Source organism: Caenorhabditis briggsae (genome assembly GCF_000004555.2).
Source record: "Caenorhabditis briggsae complete genome, chrX, whole genome shotgun sequence".
Taxonomy (NCBI): Eukaryota; Metazoa; Nematoda; class Chromadorea; order Rhabditida; family Rhabditidae; genus Caenorhabditis; species Caenorhabditis briggsae.
The window spans coordinates 13864600-13890030 of record NC_013491.2 but is presented as its reverse complement, the minus strand read 5'-3'; the positions used below and the strand labels follow the sequence as shown (position 1 = coordinate 13890030).

At 39.2% G+C, this 25431-nt stretch overlaps 4 protein-coding genes across 4 annotated transcripts; 3 read left to right on the top strand and 1 right to left on the bottom strand.

The window, feature by feature from the left end:
* Positions 1 to 427: 427 nt before the first annotated feature.
* Positions 428 to 4030, bottom strand: CBG16900 (the record flags this gene model as incomplete). Its single annotated transcript, XM_045240052.1, is given in 7 exon segments — positions 428 to 1358; positions 1408 to 1520; positions 1570 to 1881; positions 1901 to 2441; positions 2493 to 2806; positions 3358 to 3512; positions 3562 to 4030. The coding sequence occupies 7 exon segments, from the start codon at positions 4028 to 4030 to the stop codon at positions 428 to 430; spliced, it is 2835 nt and encodes a 944-aa protein (XP_045096081.1).
* A 9076-nt stretch (positions 4031 to 13106) lies between these two features.
* Positions 13107 to 17802, top strand: CBG16898 (the record flags this gene model as incomplete). Its single annotated transcript, XM_045240050.1, has 15 exons — positions 13107 to 13109; positions 13239 to 13275; positions 13568 to 13962; positions 14010 to 14347; positions 14396 to 14585; positions 14633 to 14887; positions 14936 to 15286; positions 15334 to 15731; positions 15810 to 15948; positions 15995 to 16099; positions 16146 to 16622; positions 16670 to 16951; positions 16996 to 17370; positions 17416 to 17594; positions 17643 to 17802. The coding sequence occupies 15 exons, from the start codon at positions 13107 to 13109 to the stop codon at positions 17800 to 17802; spliced, it is 3684 nt and encodes a 1227-aa protein (XP_045096080.1).
* Positions 17803 to 20038: 2236 nt separating this feature from the next.
* On the top strand, positions 20039 to 21221 carry Cbr-vem-1 (the record flags this gene model as incomplete). Its single annotated transcript, XM_002645130.1, has 3 exons — positions 20039 to 20161; positions 20207 to 20458; positions 21045 to 21221. 3 exons carry the CDS (start codon positions 20039 to 20041, stop codon positions 21219 to 21221), a joined length of 552 nt encoding a protein of 183 aa, XP_002645176.1.
* Positions 21222 to 22838: 1617 nt separating this feature from the next.
* Cbr-dao-3 lies at positions 22839 to 25083 on the top strand (the record flags this gene model as incomplete). The annotated part of the gene is made up of 5 exons (XM_002645129.2): positions 22839 to 22961; positions 23768 to 23941; positions 24142 to 24520; positions 24570 to 24796; positions 25081 to 25083. The coding sequence occupies 5 exons, from the start codon at positions 22839 to 22841 to the stop codon at positions 25081 to 25083; spliced, it is 906 nt and encodes a 301-aa protein (XP_002645175.1).
* Positions 25084 to 25431: the final 348 nt, after the last annotated feature.

Sequence of the window (25431 nt, the reverse complement as noted above, 5' to 3'; positions counted from 1 at the left end):
CAACCGACGCGCGGTGACACCTGGCCATAGCTACGAATTCTAATAGAATAAAGTAGTACACGTCCAGCGAACATAATGATTCATAGCCTTATGAAAAAACCTCGGAACTCTCTCAGGAACAAAAGGTGCCATGGCGTGCCGTTGTACAAAAAAATCGTATAGTTCCTTTTGTCGGGTTCCCCATGTGATTCATTTCGGCTGTCTCGAATATTTCTGACAAGTTTGTAAAAATCTAATCGCATTTCATGCAAGCTGCTAGTTTAAGAACAGTTTTCAACAAAGAATGGGTACATTATATTTTTATTTCAAACATTATCACATTTCATATTATTGATATGGGGAGGAAAGGCAACTAGAAATTAATATGACACTTTAATTAAGAAAGGGTTGGGGGCTTCAATATTGATAAAATTAACGATCAATCATCTTACATCAAGTCATAGCTCGACGAACAGGATGGCATTTCACAATCCGCATCATATTCAGATGAAAAATAGCCGTTCGATTCGTTCGATTGGTCATCTGAATCTGGAAATGATGGCAACTTCTCAACGACATCCTTCAAGTGGGCGAGATGGTTTTCAGTGGACCCGAAGCTTGTTCTCTGACTAAGCGGAATAAAATACAATCCTTTCGGTATTTCTGATTGGGTTATTGTCGTCTCTGATAGGGTTATCGGCGGTTCATAATCATTTCGGATCGACGGTTCATAGTCTCTATATGGGTTGTATTCCTTCGGGTCAATGATTCTCGTTCGCTCAGCAACTGACATGATTTTTGGAACAATTTTCGGGACGGCGTATTGTGGTTCAACTATTGGCACAACTGCTGGCTCCTTATCTTGTTCAACACCAGAATCGATTTCATAATCCACTTCTGAATCAATTTCCACTGAGAGGTCTCCTCTGGAGTATGTGTATTTTTGATATTCTTCCAGTGCCAAGAACGGAATAAGTCCTTGTCGAATAGTTTCCTCGTGGATTCTCATTCTGTGCTCCATCTCCCAGTCATCCTCATCATCTTCGAGGTCCCTTCTGGCCTCCTCATACTCCTTCATGACACGCTTTCTTTCTTCCCGATCCAACTCGTCCTGTATCTGTTTTTCAGCTTTCAGCTCCTTATTTCTTTCATTATTGAAATCGACAATTTTTGCAATGATTTCACGGGTTGCTTCTGGCACGTCCTCCCTCACTGTCAACTTGGTTCCATTATCAACTTCGTTGAACAACTCCATGGGAAGATCGTTCATCACTCCGTAGAACATGGGATCCAGTTTTCTGAATTTTCGGTACACTTCCAGGAAATCAGTGGGATTGGCGTTCTCAGCGTATTTTTTGAGTGGAACGAAGACGTCATTCCTGAAAGAAAATTATATTTAAATACTTTCCAGAGACGACTAAAACTCACAGCATCTCTTGTGGAAGCTCACATCCTTTCTTTCTAGCTATGTGAAGACAATCCCAATATCCTTTGTGGTGGATAAAGCATTTGGAAAGTCCGGGACGAAGCAGGAATGGTAACTGAAAAATGATAGTCTTGGTCCTTCTACTCTAAAATCAATAAACTCACATCATTGGCTTCCATGAGCTGGAACATGACACGTGGCATGTTATGATTCAAAAACGTCTCTTCCAGAGTGTCACAGAGGTAGAGAATGATCGTAGCGTACTTCTTCCACCCTTCAGAACCTTCTTTTCTCGCCGCAGACCACAGACAGTTCCTCAGAAGACGAGTGGCAAACTGTCCAACATATGAGATGCCAACGAAGAATGGAAGTGGGAAACTATTCATCTTGAACTTCAGAGTTCTCAGAAGGTTTGCTTTAATAGCAGCGTCCATGACTTCTGCCCAGACTACGAGCGCTTCGTTTGCCATTCCTTCCTGGAATATTGAACTTTACACATGAAATATAATTTTCAACACTCACCTGCGCACAACTGAACAAGTAGCACAGTCGAATACTGTAAAATGGAGTGGGAGATGTCACTTTGTCTTTGTACTCGTTGAATAGATCGAGGACTTGTTTGAACGATCCCGCGAACGAGAGAGCCACGGCGAAGTATCGAATGAGATCCTCACATCCATATTTCTCCATGAGCTTAGCGAATAACTTTGGATCGGCTCTCATCCAATCGAATACTTTAGCAGTCATGATCAATTGTTGATGGTAGGGGTGATCCTCGATTTCTCCAGCATGCTTGAAGTCAGCGAACCACTTTTTACAATTCGATAGTTCAGCATTGTCACCAAACAAATCATTTCGACCGTATCCACACCAACGGTCATCGTAGTAGTAGTTCCAGGCGATCATCTTATCACTACTTCTTTCTGGGAACATTCCGAATTTAGTGTACTGAAGGAAATATTCGATGAAGAGTGCGGATGGTTTCTCAACGTCGAAGCAAGGGTCTTGAAGGAACATTTGAGCGGCATTCTCATCTCTGAATCTAGTCAAAACGGTCGATTGAGATCTTTCGAAACAAGCAACTTACGTATTCTGAATGACTCCAAACGTGTTGTTAGCAATTTGAGAAGAAATTGCAAGGAATTTGTTCTGAGCCTCATTTTCTATGCTGAGTTTGTGACCTTTTCTGTACAGCACCCCTTCTCTAGCGAATTTCTTGTTCTCTACTTGTTTCCACTCTAGAACCTTCTCGTAGCAACCAAACAAATAGTATCTGATGATAGTTTCAAGGTCAGCTTTTGCCAGCAATTTATGTTCGACGTTTCGGAAAATGATTTTCATCAAATGTTCGAAGCATGGTGGTAAGTCGCCCTTCGTGGCAATTGCGGAAAACACACGCGACTGAAATTTGGTGTTTTTGAAGTTTGGAAAACGATCCTGTATCGGTTGATTACTTGGCAAATATAGGGGAATATTTTAATTAACTCTTGGTCATTTCATAGACTTGGTAGCATAGAAAATGCCCAAACTTAGTAGAACTTTCCAACGTTTGCCCATTCATTGACCCCTTTGCGCCCCGTGGAACTTTAGGCAAACTTTCTTCTATTCTTGGGTCGAGGTCCAAAGGATTTAGATCTTAACTGGTCGCTTTAAATTTTCAACAAAACATGGTCCTGGTGTGACCAAACATTGAAACTAAGGCCATCATTCGAGTTGGTCAAAAATCGCCGACGGTCGACCGACCCGCCCGATCAGTTGGTTCTCGGTCTGCTCGGTCGGCGGTCGGTTGTTCGGCTGAATTTCCAGAACTAATGCAAGCCTTATGTAAGTTGTAACAAAGCTTACCCGCAACAAAACTCCCTCAACCTTTGCTCACATTTTTAGCCACATTCACAGAGAACAACCGGTATTGGGATTGAGGTTTTCACAAAAATTCCCACGGTCCAGCTAACAAGAACGCTTGTAAAACTTACAGCGTGCTTTCCAGAAGGATTCGGAAGCAGCATGATTTGAGTCGCGAGAAGTTCCGTTTCCCTGTCTGGAGAAGAAAGAACCGATTTGTTGAATGCAGTTGCCCATTCGTACTCTGTCCGGCATTTCATCATATCTAAAATCCCTCGAATAAATTCACTGGAATTTGAAGCTGTTAAACTCACGTGACCACTTCATGATCGAGTTCGTGTTAGACTCATTGTAACAGTACTGCGCTGCATACTTTACCAATCGGTTGATGAACGCTGTCTGTGTCATGCACTCCTTCAGGAACGATTTCAGTCTCATCGACTCATTGAACTTGATGAATCCGTGGATTTGTAGAATTTGGAAATACCCTGCATCGACATTTTGAAGAGCTTTCATTTGCAGAACCCTCGCAGCAGTCATTGTGACCGAAGTGGAGTTGGTGACCAAGAAGTCTTGTACTTCTGTAAAAACCAATTGTTTTAAAGAATCGTTCAAGTCATTTTTACCTTTTGCTGTCATTCTCTTAATTTCACTTTCCGCATTCTGTACTGTGTTCACTCCCTGCTCGGCGTTCTGCTTCGCTTCTTTTTTGTTCAGCTCCCGAATTTCAGAATTGGACATAGTGTCGACCTCGACGTCGACATCCGATTCCGTATCCGACATCCTGAAACGCTGAAAAAAAAACAAATCAATAAAAAATTTTCATGTTACAAAGTAAGTAAAACGATAGATACGATGAATGAGTATTCGTTTTTACTGGTCCGAAAAATGGGAGGAGAGTTGTAGAAGAAAAGAGCACACACGTCACAAAAGAGAAAGAGTGTGAAAAAGAAGAGACAACAGACACTGCAGTCGTCCTCCGCCCGCTCGCATACACAAATAATGAGTTGGGTGTGCGAGAGGGGAAAGGAGAAGAAACGGCCTACGCGCGCAGCGCACCCTCGTAGGTCAAACCGTTGAAGACGTTGGTGGGGAGGACCCACACAGTAAGAAATGAGACGTCTGCGCACAACCTATGGTGAATAATGAAAGATGGTGTGGTATTGGTGCTGGAGTCATTCTGGTGATGTAAGACACAAAAAGAGGGATGGGAGGGTCACTGTAACAATGACAGTAAACCTATCAATCATTAGAAGAACAGACATGGTAAAAGGTGTGTGCTCAATTAGCACCTCCTAAAAATGGAAAATGTAGAGAAAGTTAGTGGCTATGTGATCAATTGGAATAAAGGCTGTAATAGGAATCAGGTTCGAAAGGAAAAGTCACAGGTCAGAAAATAATGGAACCTCTTGGTTTTGTCGTGAATACTCAAAAATCTGAAAAAATGAGACAATTGTATGAATATTTGTTCGGATGCAGATTTGGTACGGTTTAGCTAAAAATCGAGACACATTTTCAACAGGAATCGTCACCTGGACCCAAGGAAAACAAGTTTTGCTCCTAGAATTCAGGAATCATGGGATCATGGAGTTTTGGATTCCTGGAATCCTGAAAATCCTTGAATCCTGGAATCCTGGAATCCTAAAAATTGGATTCATCGAAAGAATTTTTTATTCGAAGTTCGGAGAATTAGAGCTTTAGGTTTCTTTAATTTATTCAAAACTCAGTTTTCTTGGTTTTAATTTTTTGATGGCGCAGCTTGCGCCATTGTATTTCAGTACTTTAACTGTGGACACTTCAAAAAATATCGCGTTTCATATTAAAAAACGTGAAGTCGCCAGAAATCACTCACAAAGGGAGGATACAGTATTTTCATAATATTAGCTGCAATTCATTTTTATTTTCCAACAAGAAACTTCCAATATCCGTCATCAATGGAACCCTTCAGTTCAGGTTGGTTTGTATATTTTATTTATTGCCTTGATGGAAAGAGCACTCAGCAATTACAAAAGACAATTTATCAGATTGATGAAAAACCAGTTAAGACTCGGCCGGTAAATTTGAAGATTTCTTATTTCATTCAACAAAAATTGAGCTGAATACACGTGGTTCACAGATTTTTGAAAACAATTTTTCTGCGTTGGTGGTACTCGTCGAAAAAGTATTGTGATAGTATTCAAAGATTAGCATTGAACAGGAAAAAAAAGAAAGTAAACAATTTTCACGAATGGTATCTCTACGGAACGGAATTGTACAAAATAATGTTGTCAACAACAAAACCAATGCTCTATTTTTTCTACCCTCCTCAAAACTTTTAGGTCCATCGTACGAATTCCGAATTAGGAAATACTTTTCAATTTCACCGATGTGATAGATGGCTTTCACAAAATTTTTTTGCACACCCCAGTCCATTTCTAGATGATACTGTGCTTTCTAGTTTCAAATTCGTTGTTCTATTCAAAAGTATTCAACTTCATATTCATGTCGTCTGAAACTCCGCGCCGGTTAATTTCTATGGCATTATTGAGAAAGTTTAGGTTTTTAAAGATGAAACTAGACTGAACATAGGAAAATCATCTCTTTTTTGAATTTCCAGCGTTTGCACGTCTGCAGATTGAATAGATGTTTCATAAGTTCCCAATTATTTGTATTGATTCTTTATTGCAAAAATTGTTTCAATAGCATCAGAACACGAAGCATCGATTTTTCAACAATTCGTTGGCAGACAACACGATCTGAAATTCGATAAGCTCTATGCGCGATCGTAACATTTGATAAAAAGATTCAATTTCTTTCTATGTATAGTTTACGAAAAGTAGAAGTTTGTTCAAAAATTGATATTAGTTCTGTGCAATTATCAAAACGAACTTTATCAAGATAAGGGTCACATTTCACTTTCTTCTCTTTTAAAAAAATTTGAAATCTAGCCATTCATGTTACAAACATCACTAATAATTGGAGTGATAGTAAAATTTCATCTTAATAATTGATTTTATTCAAAAAAATTTTTTTTTGAATAATCTGAAAATGGAAAACGTACATACCGTACTTCCTCTTATAGAAGCCCAACCGAATCGTTAACTTTGAGCTCAATTACCGTATTTCCTCTATAGGGTGGCTTTTTATTACCCGCGCATCTTTGAATAAGTTTTTCTCAAAAAGTGGAAACCAAAAACAGATGAAACTCAACAATATATTTATTTGGACGTACAAAAATTATATCCAGAAAGAATTTTTCGATTCGGTCATCGTTCGCCTCCGTTACGGTCTGAAGACGTCTTTGGTAGGCATCGATGATGGCACGGTCGAAAGTTTGTCCCATTTCGTGAACAGTGTCTTTTCCAGTGCCTTAAAACTTTAATGGGACCTTGAGCAGATTTTGTTTCGCAAAAATCCAGATGGAATAGTCAAACGGGGTCAAATCCGGCCAGTAGGACGGTCATTCTTCCCCTCAGGCAGGTGCACTTCGAACCACTGCTGGATGCGTTTGGCGGTGTAGGCTGAAGCTCCGTCATGTTAGTGAATCAAATGTTCCCGTCCAAAATGGGACTTGATCTATAGGTGCAGATGCGTCTTGAAAATTCTCCCAATATACACCTTCTTGGTCATACAGACGTCTTGATCTGTGAAATTTGGAATTTGTGCATATCGCACCGAAAACCATTGTGCCGTCCGGATGTGAAACTCTAGGAATGGTTTTTTCTTTTAAAAAAAGTTCCTTGATATCCGTGGCTAACCCACAATAACTTTGAGAGTTGGATTTGCCTTCAATCGTAAACCAGTGCTCGTTAAAGAAAACGGACCCCAAATGGTCTCCTCGTCGCGTGCCATAAATACGAAGTTTAGCCTTCTCCAGACTCTATCGTTTATTGCTCTCCGACAAGATATCGGCTTCTTAGACGCAAAAGCTATTTAGATCAAGCTTTTTTCGGGCTATCTTGAAGACTAGAAACCAATCCATACGCAATATACCAAGACATACCAAGACATAACCATGGCCAATTATCTGAAGGACTTATGTAGGGTACTCCTGATTTGATCTCGAACAGCTTCGACCTCTTCTGGATCGTCAAAAGAAGTGGAGTCATCGTTCGTCAGAAGATGGCCAAAATTCCGAAGATGACTGATGCCTACAAAGCAGCACGTCTCAATTTCGTGAAGAACCATTTGACTACGAAATGGGAGAACATGAGTTTGAAACAATCAATTTTGAAAAGAAAAATGAATTCAGATCGTGTTCTCCGACGGTCCTGATGGCAACAGGAACTACTGGAGAGATCTCCGAAAAGATCCGCAGCTGTTCTCCAGGCGCAACTTTGGCGGCGGCTCTGTTATGATTTGGGGCGCTTTTTGCAATGGAAAAAAGCTCGAACTGCAATTCATCACCACGAAGGAGAATTCTGCCACGTACCAAGCAACTCTCCAAAAGGCTGTGGCTCCGTTCTTCCGCAACAGACCTCACACCCACACGTTCCAACAGGACAACGCATCTATCCACACGAGCACCTCCACGAGGAACTGGTTCGTTTCGAAACGAATCAAGGTGCTCGAATGGCCAGCATGCAGTCTGGATCTAAACCCCATTGAGAACATCTGGGGCATCCTCGTTCGCCGGGTCTATCGAAACGGGAGGCAATTCAAGACCGTGCAAAAGCTCAAGGACGCAATCCAGGCTGAATGGGACGCTCTCACTGATGCCGAATTGAAGAATCTTGTTGCCAGCATGTCGAGCAGGATCGTTGAAGTGATTCAAAACAACGGCGGAGAGACTAAGTACTGATTTTTCGATGTGTTTTTTGTTAGTTGCTTAGAATAAATGGATTTTGTTGACTGAAGGGAAAATCGGATTCAGACATGTTTACTTTGAAAGAAAGTTGCGAGAAACATCTTCAGAAAAATCTTAAAACAATGAAAAACGTAAATAAAACAATTTAGAGTAGATAAAATGGTCAAAAAACGACCTGTGCTCCCAAAACATCTGGGGGTCCTATAGTGCGACGGTCGAAAATGGACCTTTTTCTTGCCGTGAGGGTATGGAAAATGGTGGGGTTCTGAAAATTTGGTTCCTAGGGTTATTTTTGATTTTGAATCCAACTGCATTGACAGATTTTTCATACCTACTCTAGTTTTTGCTGTACACCCCAAATTGAGGGTGGTCCTATAGTTATGCGACGCACTGTAGTAGTTTTTCTTCCTCTCACAATGCGATCAAATATAGACCCACACTCGGTGAATTTATTGATAGCCTCAAAAAACCACATGTCGACAGTACCAATGCGTTTGAAGATCTCGTTTCGACTGACGATCTACTCAAAAAGACTGATGACAGTGACTTGGTGTACGTTAGGGCTTGCCATTCACCTGAAACTCAACCAATAAGGCTGAAACTTGGCAAACATTTCAATTATGAATCAGTGAATAAATGCGCGCCAGCACCGAGAACCATGGCGCCAAATTTGTGCGCGGGAAATTAGAAATCACCCTGTAATAGAAGCCCATGAGCTTCTATTTTTCAACCTCCTCTTGGGTTGGACTACTTTTAGAGAAGACGCTCAAATTGGAGGGTTTCCGATTTTAAACTGAACTGGAATAGTTATAAAATGACAAGAATCAACTGAAAATACCAGAAAAATAAACAAAAAAGGGTATGGATACCCTAAGCGAAAAGAAAAATGCACAGCCATGGTGGCCTTCTATTAGAGGTGGGCTTCAATTAGAGGAAATACGGTATCTTGATTTCTGAAACCGATAACAAAATTTGACAGCAGGCAAAACATTGGTGATATTATGATGAATAATTCATCAGTGGGCAATTTAAAAAAAAATCTCTCACAGGAACAGAGATAATGCGTGAAGTAGGCTGTTTGGCTGGGTTTCATGTGTTAATAAAAATACGGTATCTCTTTTTAGTATTATAGTATAGGTTTTTTTCAATTATGAGCTTTCAAAAAACTGGTTGTCCTATTATACCGGTATAAAATTCGGATCTATGAAAGAAAAACTCAAGTGTGTGTGGCCGAGAGTACCATATCAAAAAACTACCGTAACCTAATTTATTTCTTACCTACGATTTTTCTGTCTAACATTTGCTAACATTTGCTATAGTCACAATATTGATACTGGATGGAAATCGAGAAAAACTTCTGAAAAGGAGAAGATGATGTTACTGTTGTTTTCGTTTAGTACTTTCTGCCACTGCCACCAGCAATTTTCTATTGTTTATATTAGCATAATATCTTGATTAGAACAATATGCGATATCTTTATCAATCGACTATATTAGCAACCAGGAAGTTTTTTTTTAACTCTTCATATAATGTCCTGTTTTCTCGGAAACAAACTTGGATAACTGATGACCTTTACGATACGTGTATCCATTCTTAATCAAAGCTATATGCCGCGAATCGAAGATATCCTAACTGGTTTCTGCTGTAATCGTGTTGTGTGATTCTTGATAATGCTAGATTATCATTAATCTCTTTTGTAATTTATTTGATATACAATATAGTAGAATGAAACCAAAAATGTTAACCATCGAGTGCATGAAAATTCGATTGTTTTGATTTTGATTTTCAATGATTTTCCTTCCGAACACTCATCTTTTCTTATCATTGTTTTCTGTTGACTTTCCTCTTCATGGGTATTGTCTACGGCGAACATGTGTTGTTCTTTCAAAGCATGAAAAAACTTTCTTGTCTCTCTGGAACATAAATGGCAGGAGTTTCCCAATATTTTTTATATGTGATTTCTGTTTTAGTATGGAGGCGTGTATTTTGAACCTGAACATTTAAAAATGAAAATAAAACTATCTCTTCGATCTTATCTACCCACTTCTCTCTTATTACTTTCTTTTAGTTTCTCTTTCGGTACGCCATAACAGAAAAAAAATAACCAATCAAATGTAAAAAAAACTATATATTGCATCGGAGAGTGAGAGAGATTTAGTGTTCTCCGAAACAACATCTGTATTCAGCGTTTGTTTGTTCACACAGTCTCTTCATGTTCAGATTTGCCAAATTTTTTTTCGACAACCCTTCCGCATGTTTTCATTTTTTTTTCGATCTCTCGCACCCAGTCGAGACCAAATTTTTCAATATGCGCTCACTCTAGGTTTCATTTTGTTTCCATTTGATAAACATTATCAACAGATCTTGTTTTTTTAACATCTGGAATATGTCCAATTCGCTGAGTCATCCAATATTGTTTAAAACTATAAATATTTCATTTATTAACGACAAATAAGTAGTGACTATTGTTCCTTAATTTTTCCAAGATCATCTAGTTCTCCTCAAACGATTTTTGCGTTCAATTTTATTTACACAGCTTTCCGTATACACTTTGTTGATTTTCTGTGTTCATTTGGACGCACTTCCCCCAGAATTTCAACTAATTACAAACTAACTATCAATCTTTTTCAAAATTTTAAGCTTTTTTTCATCGCATCACTTTTATTTGAATAACTCATTTCTCCTTTTCCATTTTTTTCGATTCTCCGATTTTTTTTTCGATTCCGTTTTCCAAAACTGTCGGTGCCAGTCGAGCCATTTGGCGGCAAGTAAACGTCTCAATTTGTTATCTTTTTTTTCTGCTGCTTTTTTTCTCGATAATTTTTTTCTCGCTTCTTCGTCAGAGAAAAGAGTACATCTCGCTTAGTTGCGCCCTTTTGCGATAGGTTTGAAAGGTGGTAGCATCGTTTCAAACTAGACGAGTCGACCGGCAATATTTTAATTCCACACATGAAACTTTTTTTTTTTCATATTTCTCTCTTTTTGCACTTTCCACTTATACATCTAGACCAGTAGGACTATGACAGGGTATTGACCACCTAGTTTGCATACAACGTCTGTAATTTTAAATCCCTGCCTTTTGCAAAAATCCAACTTTATTTATTGTCTAGTAAAGTCCGAAGTCTGTGATCGCAGTGCTGGTCATTATTTCTGGTGAAACAAATAATTTCCAACAGAAAATTACGATCGAAATTTGTGAAAAAGGTACAATTCTTTCACGCATCCTTTTTTTGGCAATTGACTGTACAAACTTTTTAAATTACAAAAACAGAATTTTATGTTTGTTTTATAATCCCGGAAGTTTTCAGTCTGAACAGTCACGAAATGTATTTTTTGAGACCTTTAAAGATTACTTTTTTCAAAAAAATGATCATTTTAAGAAAGAACTTTGGCCAGCACTGAATGTAATTGAGATACAACTCAATCAAGCTTATGCTGTTTCATATTCCGATAACAGAATGAGACAGTAGATAAGTGACCGGAATTATGAGTTAAATACGAATTCTTCACACCGATCTCTGATATTTTTACACAGTTTCACGCTAAAATCATTTTTGACAGGGTGAACTTTGAAGCCTTTTTTTGGTCAGTGTTAGTTTCAGAATTACTTTTACTTCTTTTTTTTCTTTTTCTCCTGTTTCCAAACCAATCGCTTCAAAACTATCGTTTTCTTCTTTTTTATAGACTAGGATCGCAAACTTCTGGGACCATTTTAGTGAATGCAAACAACTTTGTGTGTCTTGGAGAGACCAAATTTCAGAGGTAAGAAATGTCGTGTCTGTCTTATCTTAATTTTAATTTCAAACTCATAAATACCACTTTTTTGCGATTTTTATGACCACTTGAGAACGTAAGGAGGTAAAAATGGTTAGTGTTGGAAGCAAAGAATAGATTCTAGGAAGACAATAGATAGCGGGTATCAGAAAATGGGATGAAAAAAAACGAAAGTTGATTGCGAATGGGACCGCTTATCGTTTTTTGGTTTAAAAATTCGGGAGAAAAAAATTTGAAGGAGGCGAGACAGCAAAAATTTCGGGGGACAGTTCGGGGGACGAAATCGCGCCGTCCATATTTTCAAACAAGTGTCCATATTTTCTGAAAATGAAGATCCCAGAATGAATAAACTGTCTCCAGATCCTGTAAGATCAAACTATTTTGATTTGCATAATTTTCTATTAGACTGAGGAAAATCACCATAATTTCTATGAAAGCTTTTAAAACTGTCAACTGATGAAGAGTTTGCCATATTACCACAGACACTGAAAGTGAGATATTTTCCAGATTTTTCATAACTCTCACGTGAATTGAGATTTACAATCCTAAATAAGTATATGACGGTGATAAATGTGAGTCTCCGCTCAAAAAACCTGTTTGTCTCTGTGCTTTATTTTCAAAAATTTCGATTGATTCTGAAAAGTAGATTTCAATGAATCTAGAGCTAGTTGTTGAGGGGTCCTCTAATATACGGAGTAGGTGAACATACCTTATTAGATAGTGATTCCTAAAACGATGACACGTTACAAACTGAAATTTTGAGTTTTCCTTAAATAATTCAAAAATCCGAAAAAAGACATAAAGAAAAAGCTGAACCCTCTATCTATTACTAGGTTACTCCGTTTTTGGTTTAGTCTTTGACACTCGAAAAGTCGGTTTGAAGTATGACTGGATTATTCTGTCAAACATAGACGCACAACTAGTTTGTTCTTTTATACTTACTCCAGACGTTCGTCTACTGATAACCAACTCCAACTAGCTACTTTCTTATTCTGAACAATCTATCGACATCAAGGAACACAGAATCAGATGTCCAATAAACGATGACGTCATTGTAAGACCAATTAATTAGTGAACCTAGCAACCAAGAGAGAGCCTCCAACCATCCTGGAGACTCTCTTATCAGTATGGCCTTTTTCTGTTTGAGCTGCTAATCAATGCTCCGCAGATACATTACTATTGTCATTGTTACACTTTCGTGTGCATGTCTGCCGTCTAAAACTCCCATTCCAACTATAAGTTATACTTTTACTGGACTTTTAACTGAATGTAATTCTTGAAAACTGTAAAAAATAGAAAATGGTGAGTGACTAGATTGGCGACTTACTATAATTGAATTCAAACGAAATATCCATCTGTTCACGAAAAACCGCGCCCCCAATTTTCTAGAAAGATTTATTTTTCATTATTACTCATTATTTATTTTTTCAGGAACGGACTGCTCTTCTTGACACGAGCACTCGAAAAGGTACGTTTCAAAAATAGTGGAAGTTAAAAAATTTCCATTTTACAAATTGTTAAAATGCACTTTTGTACTTCACAAACTTTTAAAATTCAAGACAACTTTAGATAAGGGAATCAGCGGTGTGATGCTCTATGAAACTGATTTTTGATAAAAAATTTAAAGTTGAAAAACAAGTTTTTCACTTCCACACTTCCGCTTAACTAAAAAAAACAAGAGCGGCAATTTCTTTTAAGATGAAAATTTTGAAATCTGAAACACATATTAAGAAGAAAACTTCATCACTGCTTCTTTACAGGGTATAACTCGATCGAAATGAAAAAAGAAGAGCCGAAAGCAAAGGCTGCTTTCAATCAATCGAAACTGAATGTCGGCGACGATAAATGCGATGTGTTCGCTTACAAGGAGACTCTGGGAAGAAAGGTGTGTTTTTTGAAAGTTTTTTTTCTAATTTTTTCACTTTCTTCTCTTTTTTTGCAGATCCTCTTCTGGATCCTAACAATCGTCACTCTTGGATTCTATAGACTGTTCGCATACTGGTCTAAAAACCTATACGTCAAAGTCAGATTCATGGAAAGTAGCAATGATGAAGCTGAATATCTGGTCATTGAAGATCCCCATGGTATTCAAGTCATCAAAAAAATTTGTTTCACCACAAGTGTAATGGAGCACGGTCCTCTCAGACGCCCAACGGTATTTCTTCATTTTTTGAACTAATTTCAAAAGTTTTCGATTTTTAGAAAAAAGGAGTAATGGAAGAAGTTCCCGATATCAGATTCTTCACATATAGAAAGATCAAGTACATTTGGTACGGTTCCGAAGGTGAATGGTTGAACCCTGCCGAACTTGATAGCAATGTGAGTTTATTTGATTTTATTTTGAAAATACAATTTCTTTTCCAGGCTCCTTTCTTTCTCTTCAAAGCTCTCGCTGCGGATCTCCGAGGACTGTCAAGTCAAGAAATAATTAGCAGAAGGCAAATCTATAACAGTAATGCCCTCCAACTTCAACTTACCCCTCTCGGTGTCATTTTGTTCAAGGAAGTGCTGGGACCATTTTACCTCTTCCAAGTTTTCTCGTAAGTTCCCCTAATCACAACTACACGTCCCTCAATAATATTGTTCAGAGTCACCTTGTGGTATTCTGACAACTATGCCTACTACGCATCGGTTATTGTGGTCATTACTGTCATCAGTGCTGGAATATCAGTTTGGTCCACTAGACAGCAGGAAAAAAGAATAAGAGAAATGATTGGAGGCTCAGTCATGGTGACGCTCCGAAGAGACGGACGTGACGTCCAAGTTGACGCTTCTGAGGTAGTCTCTTTTTTTGTGAAAGTTGCATTTGAACAAGAAAATTACAGATTGTCCCCAACGACATCATCATTCTCCCATCCACCACTTTCATTCTCCCCTGTGACTGTCTCTTGATGAATGGAACCGTCATTGTCAACGAGGCCATGCTCACCGGAGAGTCTGTGCCAGTCACCAAGGTCTCTTTGAACGAAGCTGATGAGTGTGGTCCAGAAATTCGTCTATCTTCCGAGCACAATCGTCATACTCTTTTCTCTGGTACCACCATCCTTCAAACCAGAAATTATAAAGGACAACCAGTGATGGTCAGCTTTTTTGAATTTTGTTAGTCACAACAAAAATTCACCTTGCAGGCCAGAGTTCTTCGTACTGGATTCTCAACGCTCAAAGGACAACTCGTCAGATCTATCATGTATCCAAAGCCAGTTGACAAGAATACTCTGAGAGACACCTTCATCTTCATTTCGGTACTTGGAACTATTGCTGGAGCTGGATTCATCTACACCATCATTCAAATGATTATTCGTGAAGAGACACTAGCTCACATTATCATTCGGTCGTTGGATATCATCACGATCGTAGTGCCTCCTGCTCTTCCAGCAGCAATGTCTGTGGGTGTCATCAATGCGAATCAAAGACTGCGGGAAAAAAAGATTTTCTGTACTTCTCCATCGATTATCAACATCTGTGGTCAGATCAACGTGGTATTGAGTGATTTAAGGGATATACGACTGATCGATATTATTTTCAGTGCTGCTTTGATAAAACAGGAACACTCACGGAAGACGGACTGGATTTCAACTGCTTGAAAGCAGTTCGTAAAAACAGAGAAGGCAAACCAGAATTTACCATGGAGTTCCACGATCTGGACCCAGCCAAGCTCAACGAACAAAATGCCAATTTGGATATCGTGACCGCCGCTGCAAGTTGCCACTCCCTGACCAGAATCGACGGACAGCTTCATGGAGATCCTCTAGAGCTCATTTTGGTCGAGAAGAGTGGATGGAGCATTGAAGAAGGAGTCAACTCAGATGAAGAAGGAATCGACTTTGACAATGTACAGCCTACGATCATCCGCCCACCAGCAGAGCAATCCCAGTTCCACCCGGAAAACAACGAGTACTCTGTCATCAAACAGCATCCATTCAAGTGAGTTTTTTGAAGTTTCCCTCAATACAATGAGCTAAATGGTACTATTTATTAATAATTTAATTATAAACCTTCCAGCTCTGCCCTCCAAAGAATGTCGGTCATTGTCTCAATGCCATCAGAGCACAGCGCACATGAGATGATTGTTTTCACCAAAGGATCACCCGAAATGGTTGCGTCGCTTTGTATTCCAGAAACTTTGCCAGACGATTATATGGCAAGAAATGAGTGATTCTAAAAGTGATCTCTAATTCTTATTACAGGATATTGTGGACGAATACGCGCAGAGAGGATTCCGCTTGATTGCTGTAGCTTCAAGAGCTGTCAAGATGAATTTTGCCAAGGCTCTCAAGACGCCAAGAGTTCAGGTAAACTCACAGTTTTGAAGATTTTACTTAGTCTTTAATATTCCAGATGGAAGCTGAACTGGAGTTTCTCGGACTCATTGTTATGGAGAACAGGCTGAAAGATGTGACTCTTGGAGTCATCAACGAGCTCTCCGTGGCTAATCTTCGATGCGTTATGGTCACCGGAGACAACTTGCTGACCGCTATGAGTGTCGCCCGAGAATGTGGAATCATCAGACCAACCAAAAAGGCTTTCTTGATAACTCACTCAAAGACTGAGAAAGATGCTCTTGGAAGACCGAAGTTGTTCTTGAACGAGAGTGTGTCCAGCTCTGCCAGTGATATTGAAACGGACTCAGAAGTCAGAGCGTTCGATAAGAAGGTGCTCGGACAAGCTATGTATCAAATGGCCATCGCCGGACCAACTTACGCCATCATCCACCACGATTATCCAGAATTGTTGGATCAGGTTACCGCCATTTGTGACGTTTATGCACGAATGGCTCCTGATCAGAAAGCTCAGCTCATTGGTGCTCTTCAATCGGTTAGTTGAGAAAAACGTATTTCTGTTTTTCGAACAAAAATTTCCAGATCAACATGAAGGTCATGATGTGCGGAGACGGAGCCAATGACTGCGCTGCTTTGAAAGCTGCGGATGCCGGAATCTCGCTCTCTCAAGCCGAAGCATCGATCGCTGCTCCATTCACCTCTAACGTCGCCGATATTCGTTGTGTGCCCACGGTCATCAAGGAGGGGCGTGGAGCTCTGGTAACGGCTTATGCAACAATCAAATATATGGCTGCTTATTCGTTGAACGAGTTTTTGACCGTCATGTTTTTGTACAACGATGGAACAAACATTTCCGATGGACAGGTGAACGAAAAATTTTGGATTCACCACAAATCGTATCATTTCAGTTCCTCTGGATTGATTTTGTGCTGATCACTCTCGTTGCTTTATTCCTTGGAAACACTCGAGCCGCAACAAAATTGAGTCCAACAGCTCCACCAAACAGATTAGCCACCTCGTCATTCTACTTCAGTGTTTTCGGACAGCTCGTTATCAATATCCTCTCTCAAGCTCTTCCCTATCTCCTCGTTCGATCTCGATCCTGGTATATTCCAAATCCAGAAGCCTTAGACAACACAACCACGATGATTGGCACGGCAATGTTCTACACTACATGTATGACTTATTTAGGCTTTGCTTTTGTATACTCCAAAGGATTCCCATACCGTCGTGCAGTCTTCACAAATTTGCCTCTCTGTCTGATCATCTTCGTAATATCCGCGGTAAGGTTGCAAAAATAATTCAAAATGAAAGTCTTGGAATTTAAGCTCAACTGTGTTATGATCTTCACTAACATCAAGTTCATTAACGACATGATGGGGTTCGTTCCCATCCCAAGTTATGGAATGAGAGTAGTTCTACTGGTCTTCGCGCTAGTGGCATTCTTCATGTCAGTATTATATGAACACATTTTTGTTGATCGGTTCATCGCAGTCCATTTCGAAAAGTAGGATAAATTCAATAATATTATCTCAATGATAATTTGAATTTTCAGCTGGCTCCGTCAAAGACGTCTTCGCAGAGGCGACTCCTCCATTCCCGCATATGAAAGGATCGTGGCCAAGATTGGAGGTGGTCCCTCTTGGTTCGAAAAAGAAATCAATATTTCAAAAAACATGAACGTCCGAAAGGAGACTGTTGAAAGTCAACTCTAAAATTCGTAACGTCATTAATTCCGTGCTTTTCGATGTCTCAAATTTCTTTTTTTCTCCACATTAATGTCTTCCGCATGTGTACATGCAAATTTGCATATTATATCTTTCTATGTATAAAAAGCAAGAAGTGATCAAATCCTAACACTTTAATCCAATCTTCCCCCTTAACCACGCACTTCATTGGCCTTTATATTCTTATCTGATGTTAGGAGTCCTTCACTCAAACCCTTCATCCTACTAGTACTAGATACATATCTAAACGTCATGTTTGTGTCTTTACACTCCACACAATTAGCCTACAAACCACGCATTTATTTCAATGTTGCTTTGTGACTTGACTCAATCTTGGCCCATCCCCTTTCACTCACACTTTTCTTGCGGTTTTTATTTTTTCTTCTTCTTCAACCCACTTATTCCCCCTCCGCTTTTCCCCGTTGCAATTTTTCTTCCCAATTTCCCATCACAAAACGGCCCGCACACGGGTTTTCTCTTTTTTTTCCTGAATTGTATTTGGCAACTTTTTTTTCTTCATCACTAAGTTTTGTTTCAACTTTCTTCTATCTCAGGATTGTCTGTATTTGGTCTGATAAAACGAAATGTGACCTATGGCACTAACCACAAAATAGTCACTACAAATACTACTTTAGTTTGTGTTGCTTGTGTTGAAATGTGAGAGACGGCAAATATATAAATAAGAAACGATAACGCACAAAGACAGTGTATTATTCGTCCTTCCTAAATTTTGTCTGCCCGGTCTTCTTGCCTAATTGTTTACTGTAAAAAAAATGGACCCGATTTTAGAGAGAAAAATCACAAGTTGTTGTTTTCCTCTCAAAAATATTAGTCAGTTTCTTTTTTGGTTAGTCTTTGGTTGATGTTCTTCTTCTATCTCTACCTGGTGTACCCGGTGTATGCACTATACCCGACGACATATTGCGTACCCGGCCTAAGGAGGAACGGTCCTCATTAATCCTCGCACAGTTACTGTCTTTCTTATTGGTTTTTTTCCCGTTTTTTATCCATTTTTGCTGTATTGGTGAGGCGCTAGTGTTTTACATCGTCGAAAAGATGAAAGATTATGTGCTAGAGTTAATAATTACAGTTTTCTTCCTGTGTTGAAGGAATATCCAGAGAAAAATTTTGAAAACGGTATCTATCATTGTTGCCGACGTCGAAGATTCTTGTAGCCAATTTTTTATTTAAAGGCGCGTAGGTGTAATTTGTAATTTGTAATTTTTTTATTGAACAGAGAAAATAATAACTAAAGGGCAAGACATTAAAGACTCAGAAAATGTCCCTCACGAGGCCGATCTGAGCGGTGTTCTTGAAACGCCAACAGCTACGGTTTTGACAAATAAATTTGTGCGCCTTCAAGTTCGATTTATTCTAGGCTGTTTTTCTACTTCATTAGAAAATTCAGCTGATAATTCATGAGAATCTGAAATCGAAAACAAGCAAAAATCTGAGGCACATAGGAAAACATTGATTGTTTCCGAGTTACTGTATTAGAGGAACTCCAGTTTATTTATAAAAACCGTAGCTGTTTTTCTTTCAGGACCAGCTATTCGCTTTTGACAAAAACAGGCCACAAGGTTCATTGGCGTTGGACCTCAATAATACTAATAAAAAATACAAAAAATCAGGCCTTTCGAGGATGAACTACAGTTAGTACCGTTTTCAAAGTACTTGATGTTTAGATCAGTAACCCATTGACCTCCACTTCAGTTCTTTTTGTATTTCGAACAATAAATATCAACAGATGCACCTCTAGACACCCTGTGTCGTCACATCAAACTTCCAAAATCATCTTTCGAGACTTTGTGTTTTGACAAAGATTAAAACTACACTTTTTTGCGGTTATGAGTGCACTTTCCTTCTGAGGGCCCACTTCACTCATATATAAAATCGCAACAACAGTTCGCATTTTCCGCAACATCACGTGTCAATTCGTTGAATTCGTGAAAAGAATACTGAATATCACGTTTGAACTTTTGATCTTTTTCTCGCTTACGTTTATTCTACGAATCGGCAGAGAGAACTGTAAAACATATAAATCCGCCAGTAGGAGGATTGGGTTGTCCGATCATTTAACCAAACACATGTTTCGGGGCTTGTTGTGCCTCGAATCAAATGTTGCCCTTTTATTGTTAATCTCCTACTACTTATTTGATCTATCAAAGTCTATCATATGTCCAACTTTGTGTCTCACTAACCCATTTTATTTTTCAGCTGAACAATGGACTTGAGTTCCTGGTTTGAATTCACCTTCTACGACGCCATTTTCCTTGTCTTTGTGCTTGGATTCTTCCTGTACTGGCTCACCAGATCCGAACAGCCACTACCATTGCCACCAAAAGAGGTAATTCAGCAAATTTCTGTTTTAAATTTTACAAAATGGTTTCAGGTCGCTCCTCTCACAATGACTGACATGACCTGTGAAGAACTCCGCAAGTACGACGGCGTGAAGAACGAGCATATTCTTTTTGGACTCAACGGAACCATCTATGACGTCACTCGCGGAAAGAATTTCTATGGGCCCGGGAAGTCTTATGGATCGCTTGCTGGACATGATGCTACTCGTGCTCTCGGAACCATGGATCAGAATGCTGTCTCTGAGCAGTGGGATGACCACACTGGACTGTCGGCAGATGAACAGGTGAAATCAAAAACAATGGAAAGTAGTGTTCGAGCGAAGTTTCTAGCGAAAATTAAGACATTGTGTCAATCGAAATTTTGGTTCCATTCTAGGCTAGTCTAGCCAAGTTCAACAACATAAAAGTCACTGCAGTTTGGTTTCTAGCCACCTGGCCAAAATGAAAGCACATAATTCGGAGGGTACAAAAATTTTGGAGTTATTGGGGTGCAAAGCAATTTTGGGGTAAAAAATCTTCAATTCACGGGTACAAAGTAACTGAAAAAATCGAATTTTGAACCGCCGAAATGTGTATTTCGTAACCCTAAATCACTTTGTGCCTCTTTGTACCATCGAATTGTACCTTCCGCATTATAAGCCCAGACTGAAATCCAGACTACAAAATTCTGTGCAAACCCGTGGTTTGTAGACCAATCAGTCTTTTTTCTTTCCGAATGTTGATGATTTCAACGCTATCATTTTTGTGTTCTCTATGTGTCGTCATAAACTACAACTTTCAAACAAAACAATTACTTGATCGGTCAACGTTTGCAATTCAAAGATCACCAGGTGGTGGTCAGTGGATTCAGAACTAAACTGCTTTTTGTAGGAAACCGCCAACGAATGGGAAACACAATTCAAATTCAAGTACCTGACTGTCGGACGTCTTATCAAGGATGGTTCAGAGAAAGCTGATTACGGGGGCCGAAAGTCGTTTGTTCGTGGTGCCGAGTCATTGGATTCCATCATCAACGCTGGAGCTGAAGATTCGAAGAAGGATAACTAAATTGCCGCCTGATACTTTCTAAATTTCCCATTTTGATCGTCTCCTTACATTTGAAACGGTTACACTTATTTGTTATCATGCCTAGAAAAGCTGACTCTGTATAATATGAACATCCGATCGCTACACACTCCTTCCTGATCAAAGTTATACATACTGTGATTTAGTGTATATTGATTTTGGTTGAATTCTTTTTCTTTTTTCAAGTGAATCATAACTTCGAAATGTTTTCTTGTGTTTGAAAATGCTCTGGGCAAATTGGAGTATCGATTTTTTCATACAAACAGTCTTGAGTTATCAACTTCAGGGCTAACAACATGTTTTTTGAAAGACATTGTTTTGTGTTCTGCTAAAAACATGAAATCACTATCACAAAAGATAAAATTCCAATCTAATGGTCCTATCGGTAATACAAAGGTTTTCAAGGTAATATTTTTTGCAATCTTCTGGTGATTTATGGCAGAACGAGACACGATAAGATGGTTTGGTTCTTTGAATAGATGTTGTGTTCTCTCGGACAGAAAGGGGATCTGTATCTGCAGATCTGGCTGAGAGACGAGCGAATAGAGATTAGATAGGTGTATGCGTTGTTGTTGCGTGTATGACCCCGGCACGGACGACCGTCATTGGTTATTGATTTGTAGGGTCCGCGCATATGACGTTGTATGACAACGAGAGTTTTATATCGTTCATTTAGTTAGTAAAAATTTGAAACAGCAGAGATATCGGAACGCAGATTCTGAAAATTTCAAAAGATTTTTTTGGAACGAAATTCCGACCAGAATATTTACTTTTTTTTGGAAATTAGAGCTTTTTGAACTACGATACGTTAAAGGCACATGCGAAAAGTTTACTTGCCGATCTCGAACGGAATTACTTTCGATATTTTTTTTATGTTTTCAAAATTTGTTTGTCACATTTTTGCGCTTTTGTGATAGAGAAGTAGGATTCTGAAATTATGAAATTCAAAAAATCGGATTACTACACACTTCCGAAGTTTTGAAACACGTAATTTTCGACATTTTTAGAAATTTCAAGAAACTCATTTTGAACACCCCTGGTCAGTAGCTATATGATATTTAACTTGATAATTATTGCCCAAAAGTTATAAAATCACTTTCAAAATCGAATTTCGAATTAACTTAAATCAAAACAGTTCCTTGCATTAATATTCTCTTTTTTTCTCACGTGAAAATCTCGTTCCAACGCGGAAGCTTCACCGAACATGTATTTCCTCTAGTCCTAGTGTCGACGACAAGAATCGCCAGTCAGTTGACAAACGCATAAAATCATAGCGATCTTCAGCATAAGATAACAAGGCAAGCCGTTTTCAAACTCCACCATTTTCGCACTCCCCCACACAAACAACAAGACCGCTATGCATATTCAACTTTTTTTCGTCTGTTTTATTTTTTTCGACTCCCCTCTCCTTCTTTCAAAAATGTGAATATGTGCTTAGCTTAGCCCAATCAGCTTGGTCCTCCTCTTATATCTTTTGCACTATTCTCTTCTCATGAATAGCCAAGTATAACTGGGAAGGATGTGAGATAGTGGGAGGTTTTCGTACTTTTTTTGCTTTTCTCTTGTTTCTTGGAATAGTTTTTGAACTTCTTTTTCAGAATGGTCGCGGAGATCGTCAGTGGACTCGAGTACTCAAAGAAGGTTCTTACTGAGGTTGGGGAGGCAATCGCCAAGACCCGCGAACACCATCCACATTTTGAATCTGTTTTGGCAATTGTACAGGTATGAAAAATCATAAAATAACTGATAAGAATTGAAGTTTGAGCATTGACAAGTTTTGCAACATTTTGAAAAAAAAGGAAAACATTTTCATTTGAAAACAGAAAAATTGAAAATTATTCTCAATAGATCAATTTTAACGAACAATTAAAAACAAGATTGAATCGCAAAAATCTGACTCAAAATGAAAGCACGGACCTTGATTTTTTCGAGTTCTCAATTTTCCTGTTTTTGTCAATACCAAGGTTTTCTGCTCTTAGCTTTCAAACAACTCTAAATCGCCCTTGGCGTTGTAAATCAGTATTTTGTATAGTTGCAAGCGGTCGGGCCGGGCAGGTGGCGGGCCGGTTGATAGCTTGTCTCTAAAACGAGATATTCAGACGATTTTGGTACCAAATCATAGATCTCAACAGGGCCCATTACGTCTATATCATTTGAGCCGGATTCCGGTCCGATAACATGTCGAAAAATGTGTTTGAATGACAAAAAATCTGCTTTCTTTCAAATTGGTCGAAAACTGTCATTCAAACACATTTTTCGACATGTTACCTGGCCGGGACCCAGAACGATACAGGCGTGATGGGCCCTGTTGAGATCTATCATGTGAAACTAAATCTGTCCGAATAGTTCGTTCTAGGGAAAAGGTATCAGCCGGCCCGCTTGCAACTATGGTATTTTGTAGTGGCAAGTGTTTCTTTTTTGAATGGAACAGTGACTAGACATTTTCAAAAGTTTGCACTTTTGCATTTACTTTTATAAAATGCATTCAAAGATCATCAAAACATGCGTGCAGAAATCACAGTTTACAGGTCGGCAATCGTTCGGACTCAAATGTTTACATCAATGCAAAACTCAAAAAAGCCAAAGAAGTTGGAGCCAATGGAAAACTGATCAAGCTTCCCGATACCATCACACAGGGAGATTTGAAGCGAGAAATTATGGCTTTGAACCACGACAACAACGTTGATGGTATCATTGTTCAGGTGAGGATCATGTGGATACTATTTCCAAAAATGCCAAAGATAAAAATAGCCAGGCTATTTTCGGAATTTTTCCAAAACGGATGTTTAGCGAGCCATTGTCATACTTTGGTTGGCTTTAGTAGCGGTTTTATCCGTAATCTCAACAATCTCTGTCCAGAACTTCACGCTCGAACTGTTTCAAAAAAAAAAAAAATCTTCAGCTCCCACTTGACTGCAAACACGATATCGACTCTGACTACATCATCGACCTCATCGACCCATTAAAAGATGTTGATGGTCTCACACGTATCAACGCTGGACGATTGGCCCGCGGAGAACTCCAGAGAACTATCTTCCCATGCACCCCATATGGATGTCTCTACCTGGTTCAGCAAGCCACTGGAAATCCAAATTTCGTTTCGGGCAAGGAAGTCGTTGTTCTTGGAAGATCAAAAATCGTTGGATCTCCAGCCGCTGCTCTTTTCCTCTGGTACCATGGAACTGTGACTATCTGTCATTCGAAAACCCCAAACATCAAGGAGAAGTGCTTGAGAGCTGATATCCTGATAGTCGCTATTGGAAGAAAGCACTATGTCAAAGGTAATGAAATATCTTTTTGATAATTAATCCGAAAAATTTGAATTTCCAGCTGATTGGATCAAACCAGGAGCATTCGTCATTGACTGCGGAATCAACGTCGGAGACGATCCAACATCTCGCAAGATATATGGAGACGTGGACACAGAAGCCGCGAAGGAAGTGGCTGGATACTTGACTCCAGTTCCAGGAGGTGTTGGTCCAATGACTGTCGCTATGCTGATTCGCAACACCTATGAACAGGCCAAAAGAAGACGTCTTCCAGGAAAGGAATCCAATGTGAGTTTTGAAATTGAGTCCCTTAAAAGAGTGTTTAATTGAATTGTCAAAAACAACTTGTTTGTGTGAGTAGCGACTTTAGAATTTCATGGGTTATCACTAAAATTAGCTCGATATGGCACGTTGCAAGTTCAAAGAACTACTAGGGATCATTGAGAACTTTATCGTTCGTTTTTTTCAGGAAGAGTTTGACCACTGATTTCGTTTGCACCTCGCTGGTTTTTTTACATCACAAGTTAATTTATTGTCGTGCCTTTTTTGTGATTTTTCTTTTCTTTCCCCAGTAAATCTAATTGAATCACATTCTGATTGTATCTTTTTTTGCCTTCTTCACTGAAATAAACATCTTATCTCGCTGACCTCGGACTCTCATCAACCTTTTCCCGTCGAAAGGCCGTGGTCTTCTAGGTTCACGTGGTCTGTGCGGGAATAGACGGACAGCATACGAATAATCGGACAACACAAATCAATAAAGTGGACCCTGTGCACGTTTTCTATCTGCGTCTCTTCATATCTCCACGTCCATCGTCTTACACGCTCAACCCACCGCCTTATCAAGGTGTTTGTGTTTGGTTGCCAACCTCTTTGCCCCAGGTTGTTTGCATCATTCGCTTTTTGTTGTTGTCGTCAAGAGT